The sequence below is a fragment of the Cygnus olor genome, chromosome 3 (assembly GCF_009769625.2).
Source record: "Cygnus olor isolate bCygOlo1 chromosome 3, bCygOlo1.pri.v2, whole genome shotgun sequence".
Classification (NCBI taxonomy): domain Eukaryota; kingdom Metazoa; phylum Chordata; class Aves; order Anseriformes; family Anatidae; genus Cygnus; species Cygnus olor.
In genome coordinates this window covers 41,011,310-41,030,383 of record NC_049171.1, presented here as the reverse complement: position 1 = coordinate 41,030,383, position 19,074 = coordinate 41,011,310, and the positions used below count along the sequence as shown (strand labels likewise).

Here is a 19,074-nt window from a genome sequence, read left to right as displayed (position 1 = left end):
GCCAGTCACAATACGGTGCTTTTGCCACTCATTTCCAGTTAGACTCACTTCAGCTTCCAATACAGTTAACTGCTGGGATCCCCCTGTCACGCCATAAATACAGATGGGCTCTGGCCCTTTACAGCTGGATGGCATTAGAGTACATTGTGCACCGGTGTCTACTAGAGCCTTATACTTCTGTGCGTCAGACGTGCCAGGCCATCGAATCCACACAGTCCAATAAACTCGGTTGTCCCTTTCCTCCCCCTGGCTGGAGGCAGGGCCCCTCTAGTCCTGGTCAGAATCTTCATTTCTGTGTTTAAAAGACTGCCTGCTAGAAGTTGGAGCAGCAAACTTTTCAGAGAACCCCTTTCTCCCGATTGTTTTCTTTTGCAACTCACGTACCCGTGCCTCTAGGGTCTCAGTAGATTTTCCATCCCATTTTCTCATGTCCTCTCCATGGTCACGTAGGTAAAACCACAGGGTGGTGCGGGGTGTGTACCCACCATATTGTCTTCTTTGCATGGATGCACGTTTACCCCTAATAGCTGAGACGCTGGTTTGTACAGGTGGGGAAGAAAATACACTCTCTTTAAGTTGCTGGACCTCTTCAAAAAGTTTCTCCAAAGTATTCTCTTTTAGTTGGTGGCCACTGGTTTGTTCAGGTGGGGGGGAACCTGCGTTATCAGCGCTCTTCTCATTCTAATCCAAAACATAGCACCCTGCCAGCTACTAGGAGGAAAATTAACTCTGTCCTAACTGAAACCAGGACACTGATACTGATATATATCTATTTTAATGCAGGTATTATAATGTATATATAATGTATTATATTACACTCGTGAGAATAAATAATTACACTGGAACATGTTCAAATGAATAAGGCAATAGACTAATATTAGGAGGATATAGGCCTATTTCTGATGCTGTCTACATACTGTATAACCTTTAGATTCTGTTTTGCATGTTCAGGTATTAACACAGTGTCTAAATGGTCTCTAGCTAGTTTAAATAGAAACTATAGTTTAGGATATTCTCTTTCATGTAAATAGAGTTGCTCTACTGGTGATGTGCCTTAGAATCACTAAATTTTAGTCTTTTGATGTTGGTGGTGAATACAACTTTTGCACTGTAGTTATCAGTAGGTAGCAATAATTTTCTACTGCAGAGTTGGAGCCTCTTTCATAGAAAAACAGTAATTGAAAAATGATCTACGCACTCTGTGTAGGAAAATAGTAATTTTCTTTAAAACACAATATAGTGCTGTGGGTATGACTCAAGTTTCATTTCTCTTGTGTCATTCCAGTTTTACTTTCTTTTTGTTGTATCCTTTACAACTTTGAAAGACTCGTAAGATTTGTAAACACTATTTTTCCATACTTTTATTTAACAGGACAGCACATACTATATAAAGTGTGAGAGACAGACCAACCCTGCTCTCTTTCAATATCTTCACTGTGAGTGACAGAATGGCATGTCAGTTCTGAGTCAGTTCTGTTATTTGGGATAAATAGAACCATAATAAACAATTCAAGGATATTTATACACTTTTGCTTATTTGGCCAATACACTGAGTAATTCTGTAATTTAACAGAATCAACTTTTTCTCTTTTTTTTAAACTTTAACCTGTCTAAAATTGTACATGGCCTTCTGTTATTGCAAAGATCTCCATTTTCAACTTTTTCACCCTGGATATTGATTAAAGTTCCAGTGATTCACTGCAATCGCTTCTTACTCACACCATTAAAAACTGAAATAGAATCAAACCCTGAGTTAGCTAGTTGGCATATCCCCATATCTCCTCCTTCCAATGTTGTTTCATGCTTTAATCTTTTCAGCTTTAAATTCATTGCCTACAACTGTGAAGTTGCAGTTAAGTGAGTAGCTATGGTATTTAGCCAGTGGCTTGCTGAACTACCTTTAAGCTCACTGAGAGTTAAATTTACACTGTCGCATGTAGAAAGATGGATCTTGCTAGATTTGCATGAGAGGTAAATCAGAGTAGACCCAGGACTAATTTCCTTACGAAGATTTAAGGATCAAGGAATCCTCTTTAAGTTTGCAAGGAAAATACAAGGAATAAGGGTAAATTTTAGATGGTGTGTGAAAAAGAGAGGGTCCACCTCTCATAAAAAAAATATTTATGTGTTAGGTGTCATGTTTACTTGGTGTGCCAGGTAATCAGTTTCTTCTAAAATCAGTGCCTACATTCACTGTGTATACAATGGAGAAAGTTGTTCCCGGGTGTTAAAATAAGATGTCAAATTTGTGGGTCTAGGTTTAAACAGTCAGGATCTATTCTGGATCCCTCCAACACACTTACCACTCTATCACAGGGAGTGAAGCTGTTTAGAGAATTTAAGCACTTAATCTAGGAGAGCTGTAGCTGCCTAAAGGGTAGGTGCACCAAGTTGCGTAAGTTAAATTGTCTGGATCCCATCCAGAGCTATTTCTGAAATAAAAAAGTAAAAAACCTATCTGTGTAATTGGCAAAGAAATGCCAAAATCTTTTTGTTAAAAAAAAAATAAAGAAAAAAATAAAATGTAACCAATTAATTATGTAGCAATGCTAGATGATCAGTTGTGATAATTACATTTTTAATTACTTTACCCTTAGGACCTGATTCTGATCTTATTTCCGTTGGTATAAAGCAAGGATAACTTAGGTAAAATCAATGTAGCTAAACTAAAATATAATTGATGAGAGGTCAGAATCAAGCCCTAAATGCTGCACTAAAAGTAGAACTATTCAGAAAACTAAATGGGTTTATAATTTGTGTAATTGACATTTTCTTAATCTAACTTTCCAAGAAGTTAACCTTTGGATAAAGAACTTGGGTTCCCCTTAGAGCCTTCTAGCATTCAGAGAAGTGAAGCCACTAGAAAGTCTGTAAAAAGATGACGATTCTGTACAGCTTTTGAAACCACATAGTGAATTCTTTAATTTTAATGATTGATGTATTTCCAATTTAATATATTTCTGCATCAGACAAGTCTTTGTCTCTGTGCAAGGTTTTCAAGTGAGCAGAAGCTAGAGACATGTTGAACCATAGCATGTTCTCAAATAACAAAACAAAAAATCACAAGTGTTTGTGCTGTTTGTCCTGTGTGGAGCCAGGAGTAGGACCCGGTGATCCTCATGGGTCCCATCCAATGCAGGATATGTGATCCCTTCAATGCTGTGATTCTGTGATTCTTTTTTGTTTGTTTTGTTTTGTTTAAAAAAAAAAAAAAGAAAAGAAATAAGTGGATTTAGGAACCAACATCTACCCAAAATAAAGAAAATTTAAGGTCTTTTGGAAATAATATTTTGAATGTACTTTTTGTGCAGTAGATAGTAGGGATACAATTGTTTTAGAATCATGACAATTTATCATGTAAATACAGTTACAGAAGTCCTATAAGTGCTTTGTTCCTGTTACATTTTTTAATATTATTTCTTAGGAAAAAAAAAAAAAAAAAAAGAGAGAGAGAGACCAAATTTAAAGGAACCAAAGTTTCGTGCATTTTATTTTTAATGTGTGCATTTAAATGTGTGCATTATCTCTATAGTAATTCTACTGTTTAATAGGTAGGTGTTAATTTATATTGTATATTCAGATCAATCAACTAGATTCACTTTACAAAATATTTTTCCTATGAGATAATGGGTTTTCCTTCTGCTTTTGCATGATGCTATTTTCAACATTGTTTCAAATGTTCATTTTTTCCTCAGTTGTTGAAATGTGTGAAATTTTTTTATACTTTGAGGGAAATGTTGAATATTGTGTTTATATCAGTGGCAGTTCTCCACAGTAGTGACCCCACTCTCATCAGTGAGACTGCATCTTTGACAAGCCCTGACCTTGGAGTCATGGGCTGTTTGCTGTGTCTAACCTTCCTCTCATAGACATGAGTTTCACTCCCATGCATACTCACTAACTTCAGGCTTGTTACTTCTACTGTTTATCACTGTAGTAGAGATTCCCAGATGGATATATATAAATATGAGAGATGTAGCACTGTTTGGAAAAAAAAATAAAGGTTTATAACTGAACAAAATTGCAAGCCAATTTTTCAAGGAATCTCACCCAAGCTGCTCTCAGAAATGCATCCATCCTTAGTAGTGCCATTATAATGCATTTCACGTGAATTTGGAAGGCTGAAACAGAAGTTGTACACACTTTAGGAATGTAACTAGGGCAATGTTTTCTCGCCACTGAACAATTATATTTTTGAAAGCACCAGTTTGATCAAACCTGTGGAACAGTGATAATTATCGTTTAGTGATGACATCTTTGTAGAATATTTATACGCTTTTCCATTAATATTTGATAAACTTTTTTTTTTTTTTTCCTTTTTGGCATGACATTTCCCAGATTTTCTTGGCTATGTCTGAAACAAAATTCTTTGTTATGGGGCTGGAATTTATTCAACTGTCTCTTGGACATCCTACGCTAAATAAACGTAATCGTACTGGTCCATAGGCCTCCAAAGTCACCACCTCATATCACATTTTACGGCTGCAAATGCAACTTTTACTTTTAGACAAGTCAACTGGGATAACAATATTAGCTATACAGTAGCAAGAAGAATGTATTAAGGTGATTTTTTTTTTTTCATGAGCAACATCCTTGAAGTTGACATTTTTGTGACTGAATAGATGACAGCATGAAATTCAATTACAGCAAACAGTCTCAGTCATTACACTTGTCTGCTTCCAGAGGAAAGGATTTGTAAATTGTGCTTTATCCTTCCATTCCCAAAAACCTGTGTCTGTAATTGACACTTGCCAGCAGAGATGACTGGAGACAGAAGGAGAACATAATGTGTCTGAGTAGCCCACCAGGGAAAAGAGTATTCTCATCTTTGGGAGTTTTGTAGTGTTTTGTTTTCCTTAATGAAGAGTAATACCTATGTGTCAAGGATTTACTGCAAGGCTAGTGGCAGATGTTTCAGCTAAAAAAAAAAATAAAAAATTAAGAAAGATGAATCACACACAAAAAAAAAGGCAGGACAAAAGAAAAATCTAATTAACATAGAAATATTTCTTCTGCAAAGCAAAACAAATGCTGCATGAGAACAAAAGCCTCTCTCTGTTATTTGTAAGGCTGGTTTGCTAGCTAGTCTAACACATTTGTAAGAATCAGGTTTGTGCCTGACATGTCAAAACATATTCACAAAGCAAGAGTTGTGGACACCTTGGGGGACGATGTTGTCACTTGTTACGCAACTCAGCATCAGTTCATCACTGATTGATGCCCAAGTTGCCAGTTCGGGAAGAAATGGGATACAGACATGACAATAATATTTGTACCAAATGTCAGGCAAAAGAAACAGGGGAGTTCATAGAATGAGTCTAGACATAGACTTTGACCAGAAAAAGCAACAACAGCAACAACAACAACAACAAAACAAAAATAAAAAATTATGTGACAGACAGACTGTCGGCCCTGATCTTTCTAATTTTTTTTTTATTTTTATTTTTATTTTTTTGCTTTCCTCCAGATTTTGCCGTAGTAGATACTATATAAAACTGATCCTGCTGGCTGGATTGAGGTTGATGAAGGAATTACCAAAAATTAACTATTTGAAATGAATTGGTAAATGAACTTAGTAAATGACTACATATTGGATATTTTAAGCTTAAGTTTTCTTAGAACTTTTCTAGTAATATTAGGGAGGATCAGAATCTATTCTTTTTTTCTCATTTTTGACTTCTATTCATTAATTGATTTGCAAAAGTATTCAGATATCTAGTATTTCTGTTGCTCTTCTTAAATCAGCAGGTAATTTAGGAGTTTCTCAACTACAAAAGCAATGGCAAAAAATTCAATGGAGTAATGCAGTCAAGTATTACTTGAGTACATTGCCTGCTACCGTATATTCCTGACATCCCCAAGTGCCCAGAGAGCCTCATGTGCCTCGGTTCATGGCTTACAGAACATTGTAAGCACACTGTGTTATATTTATGAGCCGGAAAGTAAAGTGTGTCAGAGAGGAAGTTAAAATGGCTTCTCTGTAGGATATTGTTAGTGTAAAATATCTGATTTATTTGGGTCATTTTTTGAACACTGCGGCTTATAAACACAGTGGGGAATTTTGCTGTCATTGATCCAAAGCAATGGGTACTAATGGCATAATACAGTGGTACTCAGTAACCTTTTATCATGGGCTTCTTTGTCATGTGGAGACTTAACTGAGGGCAGAGAAATATACTTTAACAAAAAAGAAAGTCTTATAAATTTCCATTTATCCATTTAATAATGTTCAGCTTAAGAGCTGCCATTCTCTTTTCTGCTGTATGAATTATGCAAAATAATATGAAAATTATTTTACATATTAGTGTAAACATGAGGATTAATGTAGGAAAATTTTATCAAGCATTCAAAGGACCAGCTGTGGCTAGTCATGGCTTGAATAGCACTGACATGGTACAATGCTATAAAATGTATATATTATTTTTTCTTTCACATAAATCTTTAGTATATTTATGGAAAATTGAATAAATGAATAAGAGAAATTAGCAAGGTCTTAAAATTTGCCCAGTACCTGCAAACCATTGTCAAGGTTTTGCTTTAGGTGATATCTATATTGCTCCTCAAAAGTGAGCATGACAGGGCATGTCCTGAGGCACATTGCTTCATACCAGCATAAAACCCAGTGTGGTGCCCCATGCTGACTCCAGGCCCTTGACAACAACTGCTGCAATTCCTCAAGGTGTATAATCTCTTCACTTACAGATTTTATCTAGCAGTTTTGACAATCCTGATGTGTACGTTTCCCCTCAGAACAAACCAGAGCTCAGTGGGAGGCCAAGTTCTGCCTTAATTTACACTCTTTCTCTTGGGAGCAAATTAGTAAGCAAAGCAGTGTGGAAGGGTGCCATTTGAGTAACAGTGGTATAGGAATGGTAACACAGTACAGGGATTTTTGTATTCTCTTCCTGAACAACCATTTAAGAGCCAACAACAGTATAATTCTTTGCTACTGTTTTCATTATACACACATATATGTACATATATATGGGTTAATTTTGTGTTTGTTGTCTGTAAGAAGCCAGGTGCCAATCTCAGTTAAAAGAGCTGGACAGTCAAAGCAACCCTTTTGCTTAAAGATTTTTGCCCAGAAAGGAGACAGTGATGACATTTTACAAAGAAATAATTGATTATGTTATAATTATTGGGATGCTGATATCTCCGATTTTCCATGATTTACTTCTGTTAGCAATGTCCCCTTCAGAACACATACTCTAAGCAACCCCACCTGCTACAGAAGGCCGTTGCAGGAAACTGTTGTTAGTGCTTTATGTAATGTAAAATGTATGTTGATAGTTTTACAGGGATATAAAAATTGATATCTTTGCTGCTGTGTGAAAAGCTAGTGCTTTTGAATAATTGTTACACATCTTCAGGATATGAAAAGGAAAGAGGCCAAAGGCTGGAATTTTTGTCCTTTGGGAAGTACTGCAAGGGTCCCGTGCAATGAGAGCAAGTGTTACTGTTGATTTTAGCCAGTACAAGACAAAGTTTAGATTGTCATAAGCACATGACTGCTATTATAAAATAAATATATATATATATATATATATGAAAAAAACAGTTAAGGAAGGTTGATAGCCCATTTTCTCATTAGTCTTCCTATAATAAATCATGAAACCAGAGATGCAAAGGTAGATTTGATTGCATTTATTAACATGGGCTCTGGTTCTGCACTGGGAGCATTTACTCTACTCCATTTGGGAAACTTTCTGCAGAATTGAAAACCCTCATTCCTGAGGGTTTTTAATAATTTGTTTTATAGACATGAATTACTAACAACTCGGAAATGCTGTTTCTAGAGATACTTTTTTAAAAGTATCATATGAAAAGTCTCCATGCTGCCAGATGAAATTGAGACACATTCATGATCCAGAAGTTGAATAAATCTCAGAAAAGAGAAATAGCTAAGTAGGTTTCTTTTGTTGACAACTTTTTTTTTTTTTTTTTTTTTTTTTTTTTATGAAACCAGTGTTAGAGTTGATTTTGTGCTAGAAATCAGCACATAATACCTAGCTTCTCCGGTATGTGTAAGTCCAGTTTCACGTTTTCATTTTTCAGTTTATATGTTTTTGTTTTAGCATTTTGTACTTTTTTCATATTTTTTTTCAGTTACAAATTGAAAAAAAAAATAAATTAATTTTGCATCTGTCTTTGTATTTTGGAAAGTACACTTCAAATGAAGGGAAATGTTAGGCATAAGGGCCAGAGAATAGTTAAGGGCAGAGCTAAGGCATGAGAAATATCATTTTATAATATTTTCACAGAACTCCGGACTAAAAGCAATGCCTTCTAAACAACACTGCAATTTTCTATGCATGTATATTTGGTATATAATAATATATCATATGCTTGGCTTAGCAGTATGAATGCAACACATCAGTCTACCAGGCACAATATTCTCCGTGGAACAGAATATTTCCTTGGAATATCCTGCTCTTTTTGACACCTCAGTTTTAACTTTTTCTATAACTCGATCTGGAAATGATGACTGGCTTGAAATCTATATAACTTGAAGGCTTTATCAGTAAAGCCCAGCAGAGTTATATTTCTCTGTGGCTGTGATGTTGAAACCTGGTGAAAAATCAATTTTTCCTTTTGCTGAATGGTATATTTGAAGCATTTTAAAAAGGTGAATGAGTGTGCTGAGAACCTGTCATTCTAGAAGTACTTTCTTATGCAGCATGTGTAGGTACATCTGCCTGTTAGCCCTGAGAGGCTGCGTGTGTTTGATGCATTGGATATTGCGTCAGCAGGAAGGAGTAAAGGAGGAGATGAGGTATATCAGAAAGAAAGTTTGTAGCAAATGGTGTTTTGAACAGCCTGTATCCCCCAGTGTAATATATTATGGAAATAATGATCCTGACAAGTGATGCTTCTTTATTACCTGAAAAGATTCAGTAGGGATTATGCATGCTCAAATCACTCTGGACTGGATACTATGTTGTCTACAAATGCTGTAAGTGTCTTCATCATGAACAACTTTGTTATAGTTGCAGTAGCAAAAATTAGATTGCTAAAAGAAAAAAAAATGTGTTTAACTTATTATTTTAGCTAGCAAAGGGAACAAAAAGTGGTATTTTTAATTCTGTTTTTATAGATTTATCTTTTATTCTGATTTAATACGAAATTTTAGTTTGTATTTAGGGTTGAATTGCAAGCTTTAACTCATTTTCAAGCTTGCTCATAGTTGTTTCAAAACCATAAATTGTTAATTAATTAACATGGGTAGGTAATGAGACATGGGCTAAAGGCTTAAAATGAGGTATCAGGAAGCAGGAACAAATAAAACACAAATGCAAGACAGTCTGTAAGAAAGGTACAGAGAGTATACAGAGGAAACGATTATACTAGAAAAAAAAAAAGAATAAAATGCTTCTGACCTCTGTGCTTTCATTAAGCACAGAAACACAACCAAAAAGGCAGGATAAAAATAGCATGTACTAGTCTTTAACATCAATAAATTGGCTTATGCAGTTGCTCTAGTTTACAGAGATTTTCTTCCAGTGGCAATAGGCTGGTGTACTTTGCCAGGGAAGGACACTCTGGCTTCAACCCATTTGACGATCCCTTCTTCCCCGAACAAATGTCAGGGCTCTAAGTAGGACACAAAATAAGATTAGATAATTCAATGCATTTTAGGAATATCATGCATTATGGGAATTATATACAACCTTATCATTTTCAGAGCTTCAAAGACATACCTAGGCTCTAGGTCAGAATTACCAACATATTCAGTCTGCAGTGTTGGGCTCTCTCTTCCACCTTATGTGGGTTCTTCTACCATTGAAATATGGCAGAATGCTTTCAGCTAGGAAAAACAAACAAACAAACAAACAAAAACCTTTTAATCTGATCATGCTTGAAGGAAAAGAATATTAATTAACAGGAAATAAAGCTCATTTATTTAAGACTTTTTGCATGTTAGCTTGCAATGCTGATAAATCATTCAGATTTTCTTTTGCATGGAAATCCCTTCAGAATGGAATATGCCTGTTTGTATATACTATGTGCGGATGTTAAGTGGGAATCTTGTACAGTATATTTCACTTCCTCTATTAACATCTTCCCCCTTCTCTGTTCCTCCTTCCTACATTGCTGTTCCTTCCCCGCATCTGCAGAGTTCACTAATGCCAGAGGAAGTGAGTTTATTTTGCTTGAATGCTTAAAAAAAATGAATGCTATGACCAACAGAATGAAAAAAAATATAATGATAAGCTAAAACAGAAGGCAGTGAGTATTGAGAACAATTTCCAATGACCTATAAAATTGCTTCATTAGAAGTATGAACATGAAAAATTTTGGATATCTAAAAATGTAAAACTAACAGTTTGAAAACATTAATCTGGATGAGATATAACATTATACATGAAACATAATGACCTCTCTGAAATTCAGCCAGGATACTGTGCTGCTCATTTAGACAAAGAAGACAACTAGTTAATCATGGTACAGAAAATTAGACAGAGTAAATTAGTTTGCTGCATTCCACACTCTTAGCTACAAAAAAAGAGAATATATTACGCTAATTAGAGAGTAAAAATACTCCAAGCTTTTAGAATGAGAATGTAAGAAGAGAGAGATCCTGGCTCTGGAATGCTTTATCAACCCATGGTGTTTGCATAATACAATTTCATGATTTTATCAGTTAGGCAGTCTACATTAAGGGGTCCTCAACTTTGATTATATTGAATAATAGACATAATAGTTTATAATGAAAATTATCATGCATAGCTTCTGTCGTTAATTTTCATGGATTCCTGGAGGCTTTAATGAAATGTAAATAAATTTAATTTTAAAACCTATATACGTTATAATACAAAAGGCTAGAAACATTATTAAAATATGAAGTTAACAATCAAATTTTAAGCTTACTAGAGTATTATCATGTTGTTTGTGCTGTAAAGATTTTTACTTTATCATTATAGTTTTATCCTTGCTAACAGAAGTATGTGTTCTCATTGTTTTATTTCTGTGTTCTTTAAATTAAGGAAAGTGGGTGTGCTAAAGAATATTAGAATGGGAATTAATGTAATTAGACTTTGAGATGAATGGTGAAAATGAAGGTGAAATTCACCTACTTGTTGCAGCAAAATATCCTTTTTCGGTAAAAGAATTTTATTGGTATGAAATCAATGGGAATAATTTTACTTAATGAAAGCTTTGTCTGCAGTTCTGAAAGAAAGCTGATTTTTTTTTTCTAAAAAAAAATAAATTTTCTGTATGTTTGTTCAAAATAGTAGAGTTATAAATAAATTTATCTCTAATTTTTCTTTACTTTCCTGTCTGTGAATCTGCTCTCAAAATATAGTGAATCTATTTCCTTTACACATAAACGTCATAAAAATCATTTTACTTTTAAATGCCTAAATGCCACGGCTAGGGGGGGAAAGGGGGGGGAGAAAGTGCAATCGGGTCCTCTATCTTCTGTCTTTTATGTGAGCAGTGTTAACACTCTTGAAAATAATTTAATTATTTCAAATAAATTGAAAAGGAACAAGACCAAGTTCTGCATAGTTCTACTGATATAGCTGTTTTTTTTTTTTTGTTTTGTTTTGGTTTGTTTTGTTTTGTTTTTTAAGAGCTATAGTTTTACAGGACTATTTCTGTGCTATGTTCATGTATGCAGCATGTATGTTTGAGGAAAAGTGTAACGTTAGGTTTCCTTTGGAACTACCTACCAGCTGTAAATCCATTGCCTTTCTTTTTTGCTAAACATGAAGTAACCTGATCAGGAAAATTACTTTTTCAGTCACTCATTTTATTACATTAGTTCTTAACCATTTTTAAGTGAGAGACAATGTCTCTATAATGCTTATACATTGCTTTTTTAAAATTTCAGATGGTGTTTGGTTTTGAGTGTCATTAGGAAATTGTGCGTATGTGTGTGTGTATGTGTGACTGTGTGCAATGAGGTGGAGGAAGAGAGTGACCCCTTTATTTCATAAGACCTGCTTCTTAAATTGTCTCAGACTTTCACAAAACACCAGGACCAAAGACGGAAACTTCAGCACTAAAGAAAGAATGTCCTGGAAAGGTTTGAACAAATGCAAAAGAGGGGTTTTAGTCTCTTAACAAACTTGTTTTCACCACTAAATGATGATGTAATCAGATAATGCAACAGGTTATTTTTTAAACAGAATTGGTAACTACATGAAATCAGCCTAAAATGCAATTTTGTTTCTAATTATTTTTCTTTTCATAAGCATTTCTGAAACATATGCAATAAATATTTAGACTCTTAATTTACCAGAGATCAATCTAAAAATCTATCTTGTTATCTTAATCAGAATTCATTTACCTAATTGTTATTCCTGTCCCATCAATCTGGGTTTTGAACTAACTTGAACAATTCCACTTTTTTGCTGTTTGCACTTTAATTTGATTTCCATTCTAAGTTTATGAACAGTAATAGGGTCCTGCTTGAATATTCATTAGCTTTGAATTGTGAGCTATGAAAAGGTGCTTTCTTTTACCTTAATGAAAGTGGCTCAGCATGGGGTGGATCAGTAATGACATTTGATTTTAGGCATCCAACAAATTTGCCTATTATTTATTGATACATCTTGTCCAAACAGCTCCCTCACAAGTTAGTGGAGTAATGAAAGAGAGAGTGCTGCAGAGGAGCGTGGAGCTTTCCTGGCAGGAACCAGAACATCCCAATGGAGTCATTACTGAATATGAAATCAAGTATTATGAGAAAGTAAGTGCTTAGATTATCTGTAATGTACAACAATGTGCTGTTTGCCTTGTGTTGGCTCACTAAATTGTGGAACAATGTTAAAACCATAGCCATGCTATCAACTATCCCATTTTTCTTCTGTCACAGTGATTTCACTCTCTTTTAATAACTAGTGATTCCCTGCAATTATTATTATTATCATATGTCCCATATATTGTAATTAGGTATCCTAAAAGTGAATTATCCACTCAAAATCAGCCTTTTTTTTTCCCCACAGTATTCCTATTGTTAAGTTGGACTGTGGAGATTTTACCATGAGATTTGTCATTTTAAAGTCGCTCCTACATTGTCTTTAAGGCTTGTTTCATTTCCTTCTGTGTCACTGTGATTCCAGTCTTGAGATGAGACATCAAATACAACTCTTGACTTCATTTGGTATTATTTTATGAGTTGAGCAGCTCAGACTTGATGTCTGAAAACTTCCAGAACACTTCCTACAGTTTTAGCTGATAAGTATTCCTTATTTGTCCTTTTAAAAAAAAGTCCCAGGAACATGAGATTTATTTGTCACTCCTTCTCTCAATGCGGTAATGAATTGGGGGCTGCTTTTCAATAGTAGATGAAGTGATCTGTTTCTGTTAGAGTGAAATTGCAATCTTATTGATGTCAGTTAGAGTTTTGCCATTCTTTTCAGTGTGTCTAAGGCTTCATTCATGATAACTTTGAAGTACTCCAGAATTAAAAAAAAAATCTGACAAGCAACCATAAGCTGCATGAAAACGGGGTGAAAGGTTATGAATCTATAAGCTTGTCATGGGACCCAGACTAAGTGTGGCTTCTCCAGATTCCCTAGGAAATTTAATGCAGCACATAGCATATTGATATTTTTTATAAAGCATAGTGGGAGGGAAAAAAAAAAAAGAAAGAAAGAAAGAAAGAAAGAATTAAAATGCAAAGAAATGAACAAAGGACCTCTTTTGTGATCATTTGTGAAGACATTTCATCTCTGCAAACAAGGCAATAGTATCTCTATATCAAAAAGACCATATCAGCTTACTAGCTAACATACAATTAGATAAATTCAGACCAGATTGGACATAATATTATGTGTCACATCTAATTTGCGGTGTTGAATTACACAAATATACATATCAATAGATATTTATATGGATTGGGATGGGAATAAAATGTTTATTTGTTGATTCTAAGTCCCACTTTAAGTTGTTCACTTCAATAACTCTTATGACAAAACTTAACAGATATGTACAGATAGCTAAACCTTTCTTTTGTGAAAATGATTTTACTAATTTTGTCAAGCAATTTTTCTCCCTCACACAATCACACAAATGAAGTCCATACACTACAAAAAATGTATATTTACCAAAAGCAAAACTGTTCTCTGCACACACAGAGAAAAAAAAATAAATGCCATTTTGCTTTTTTTGTATCCACAATAGTTTCTGTTCTATTAAAAAAAAAAAAAAAAAAAGTAAATACCATGAAGAAGATAAAAGAAAAATGCCCAAGATACTAGACTTTTCATATATGATAAATGTTAAAATATAACTTTTATTATTTTTTCTACATATTGTTACTTTAAATAAGCAGCAGAATTTCATGGCCAGTTTCCTGTGTTTGCCAAGGCAAGAACTGATGTCAAGTTATTTTTCTAAATGAAGGAAAGCCACTGGTATTCTATTTATTACAGTAAAATTAACAAAAGAGAATAAAAACCTCATCTCACAATCAGGCACAGATATAAAGAAATAATGAATTTAAACCTTAAATTGAGTGAGATATTTTAAAACAAATACTTAAATGCTTGCTTTCCTTCCAAGGTAGTGCAGATCAGCTTGAAAAGTACTTCATAAGCTTCTTGCTCAGAACACGAGAAGCAGTTAAGTTTTGTTCCTGTTCCGTTATTTATCCCCCCTCACACTCCTTTCTCAAAACCAACCAACCAACCAAACAAACAAAAAAAACCCACGCAGATCTGGACTTTCAGCTCCTTTTAGAGCCAAATTAAATCAAATTATTAAATCAAATATTCTGATAAGTAGCAATTTTTTTTTTTTCTTCCACCTCTTGTTTCTGGCTAGGGCTGGAATGGAAAATGCCCCAAATCTCCCAAGTAAGCCTGTCCTCTGATATTTCTAGCTAAGGTTATTTTTACCTCTTTGTTGTTATTATTAAATATATATACATATATTTAAATTCAAGAACTGGACATTCAAATAAGCCTCATTTATGCATCAAAACCCAAACTCTAAAATTCCATTGTGGCTTACAGTCGTGAACCTATATGACTACTTACAGTGTTTCATTATGCTTGTTTCTCCTCTCTCAAGCATTCCTGTTTTTTCTCACATACCAATGTACATTCTACCATGGTCCTCACTTACAGATGATTTACATTTTCTTGGATAGGATATGAAAAATTGCTGCTAGCTGAGCTGATGGACTTGCTCAAATTACAGAGTGGGCAAGGCCCAGGAGAAGCCATTACTGAATCTCTTGAAAAGAAATCATATATGTTGTTTTGAACCCTGTGTTTCAGCAAAAACCTTTGTTGCTTTGTTGACTGCAAAGGGAAAGGTTCTCCACCATTTTTAGCTGGCAAATTGAAATGAGTTACAGATTTATTCTTTCCCTCTGTATCCGTCTCATTAGCACTGTCTCGTACGGCTCATGCTTCTCTGATCATGTGGTGCATTCAGATGGTTGGTTAATTCATCTCTTCTGCCCTTCAAATCAGGGTTGCATCTGGCACCAAAAATCAACAGGGCTGCACATATCTATGTTGAAAGATAATCTGGATCAATAAATGTGATGGACAAAAAGAGCTTTTTGAATATCGTAAGGATCTATGATACGGCTTTTGTAGCATTTGAAAGTGAGCAATTACTCAGCATCTGTAATCTTACAGCTTCAGATTTGGGGGGTGTCATACTGAGCTTTTCTCCCTGGGTTCTTCTTGATGCCATAGAGTCAAAACCTGAGAAAAGCCAGAGAAAAGACTAAAAAATTTTAGACAGAGACCTCAGAATTTGTGCAAGATCCAGTCATTGGCACTATTATAATTTTTTTAAGTGTTGGAATGTAAGAAGGGAAAGAAAGGTTCTGACCATGAAATAACAGATTTCCCTGTCCCTAAACTGTTTAAACCCTACATGTCCCCCTGGAAAGTTTTGTTCAAGCTATTTTTTCATCAAAATTACTCCAAATGTAATCAGAGCCAAAGAAGCAATTATTTTATGTCTAGATATTTTATGACTAACAACATGAGCATCCCATTTGAATTTTATGTTACACTTAAAACCTCCTCATTGCAATGACAGTGTTTTGTAATAAATACTCCACAGAGTATGCTTTATTTTTTATGTTGGGAAAAAAAATTTAAAAAAAAGCATTCAACAAATTGAAATAAACTACCCAGGCCAGCTGTCAGTTGCTGATGTGCAACCACGATCAAATCTGACCTGTAAATGTCATTTAAATCTTTTGTCTTATTGTTTCCAGGATCAAAGGGAGAGAACCTATTCAACAGTAAAAACAAAGTCCACTTCAGCTTCTATTAATAACCTAAAGCCAGGAACAGTGTATGTTTTCCAGATTCGTGCTTTTACTGCTGCTGGTTATGGAAATTATAGCCCTAGACTGGATGTTGCCACACTAGAAGAAGCCACAGGTAAACATTTAGATTTATGGGAAATCTGCATTTTCAGAAGTAATAAGAAAAGCAAAAAATTAGAGTCATAGGCATTAAAATTAGGAAAAGAATGAAATTCTAAGTGAAGGTGAATTTATGTCATTGTATTTTGAGGGATGAACTTCAATTAGATGTTTTACCATAGAACTATGAATTGTACTCTTATAATTAGTGGGAAAAAATGTAGCATGTTGGGTTCTTCTCCTCTGATGTCCTCTTCTAACACAAAGAAAAATTTTTTTTTTCTTTTTTCACTTGAACACATACTTCCTTCTCACAAAAGAAGAGGTTAGCGTTGAGCTGAATAACCCTACTAGGTTCTTCAGTAACTGAGGAGAGGAAGGAAGAGCAGATTTCAGCCATGGTGGCTTCTCCAGGTCATTTTTTTTTCCTGTGTGATTTCCTACTAAAAACAAACAAACAAACAAATTTATAAAGTTTTGTTTACCTATGTGTGTGTCTTGTTTCAGATGTACGTCCATTCTTACTATCTTCTGATTTCCTAGGCCAGTCAATTTGGTTTAAGAAAGTCTCAAAGACGCTAGGTTTCTTTAGGGCTCAAAGTTGCAAGCTTTGTAAACTAAAACCAGCCTCCTATAACCCTTATAATGGAAAGTATGAAGCTGAAGCATGAACTTGCTCAGTACAGTGCACCAAAGAATCTGGCTGTGACATTTCAGCAGGGGGATAACATTTTGGGAGAGTTTGCTTTTTCTTTGATGCTGAAACCAATCATGCACCCTTATTTGTCTAAAAATTACAGATACATTTTTCACTACTGATAATGTTCATGCATACTTGGAGAAAATCTTCCAGATTTGGTGTCTTCGGAAATAAGCTCTTGAGCCAGTGAGAGCTGTCGGTCATGAGTCAGCTCATGGGAACTCCCTGTATCCCTGGCAGCAAAATTTTGTCATTTGGGTTTGGGTCATTTGCTTCAGGTCAGCCTGCCTGACAACAAGTCAGCCAAGTTTGGAGCTGAGAATACAAAGCCTACAGTTTCAGAAGCCATAGGTACCAGCTCTGTGCTTTATGCAGCACATCTGAGGCACAGGCACACACAATTGCATCTTATTTAACTGCAGCCAGGTGTCGCCTGAAGAATTTGTGGGCATTCTTAAAAAAAAAAAAAAAAAAAAAAAGTAGTTAGATCTTAGCCTTGTTTCCACACAGAATATAAAAGCTGTCAATAACAAATAACAGCATACAGCTGACAGACATAATTGAAATAGTAATTGTCATAATAGCAACAATATAATATTATTACTATTATTATTAGCCATGTGTTTGATAGCATGATTTTCATCTGTAGAGTTACTCTTTTTTATTTCTTACTTTGTAAAGAGACTGATTTACAAAGGCAGTAAACTTCAACAGAATCCCTGAGATACATCAGCATCCTGAGTTACAGACAGAAGTAATTTCATATTTGGGTGAATTTCTGGAAAACAAATGAAAAGGCTTTAACAATCTGTAACATGTTCCTGCTAATATTCTAATTTATTGTCCATAGTAATCTAAAATTGTTAGACCAAAATGTTTCCCAAACATTTCATTCATTACATTAGTATTTTTTATACACTGCATGTAAGCATACTAAGCCACTAAGATGAGCAAAGACCACTTATGAGGTAAACAGTCTTGACTGGAGTTTGATTAATTTATGGAAAATCAGGAAATCTTAGAATAAATGTATCACTGGCCCTTTTGCATCGTGTACCCTTTTTCTGACTCGGTGATGAAAATCTACATACAAACTAGCGACATTCTGATCCAGTATGCACAGCAGATATTTTGTCATGAGCTAGCTTTGTGTTCTGACATTCCATGTCCTGTGCATTCACAAAAGAAAATTTCAAAAGTAACATATTTTCAGTTTTATTGAGAGGAAATTGTAGGATGTAATTCCTATCAATGATAAACAATCCCAATTTTCCACATATAGTTTTTAGAAATAATTAAAATGTTGATTAAAAGATCAAATCATGCAGGTTAATAAAATTATGTTTGTGTTAGCATTTCATAAGAATTTTAGTGGATCATTTTCAGTGGATCATTTTTAGGAAATATACCTCAGGTGAGCAGAAAACCTGCTACAGTTAAGAGTCATTGGCATTATTCCAATGGATTTCTGAATGTGACTTTCAAAACTATCAAAGTATTTTAAGAATATATATAGTTGTAGTGCTCAACTAGCAGTTAGATAGTCCTGTTGCCTACCTGAAATTCACCTAGCATTTCAACTGGTGCTGTTGATTTAGTAGATTTTTGTATTATGTTCCAGTTTCTGTATTGTGATCAAAACTGCACGGCCACTTCCCAGTATTTGAGGAACTCAGATTATGTATATGTCCATTATGTAATCTGATATGTAAAATATACGTATTTAATACCTGTACTCACACATATTGTATGTGTTGGACAACATACATTTACGTAAAAATTGTAAAATTACAAAGCAAAAATGCTTTATGAAGGTAGGATATTTATATTCCATGCTGTGTTTGTCACAGATCAAACTTACTGAATTTTGTTGTTGTAAACATCATTTATCAGAGACAGAAGTCCTCCTGGAAGAAAATATAAATTCAAAGAATATCACTTAAGTGGTAATTTTACCTTTTTTGATCCACTAAATTATTTAAAAGATATCTTGAGTTATTTGTAGCCAGTGGATCTAAAGAGG

At 34.5% G+C, this 19,074-nt stretch overlaps 1 protein-coding gene across 9 annotated transcripts in view; it reads left to right on the top strand.

Annotated features, from left to right (window-relative positions):
* EPHA7 (EPH receptor A7) overlaps positions 1-19,074 on the top strand; it is a 171,147-nt gene that overhangs the window by 111,631 nt on the left and 40,442 nt on the right. For all 9 annotated transcript variants that reach the window (XM_040552967.1, XM_040552974.1, XM_040552968.1 and 6 more), the window contains 2 exons: positions 12,576-12,700; positions 16,199-16,367. In XM_040552967.1, the coding sequence (XP_040408901.1) occupies positions 12,576-12,700; positions 16,199-16,367 (294 nt within the window). The remainder of the gene's footprint in view (positions 1-12,575; positions 12,701-16,198; positions 16,368-19,074) is intronic.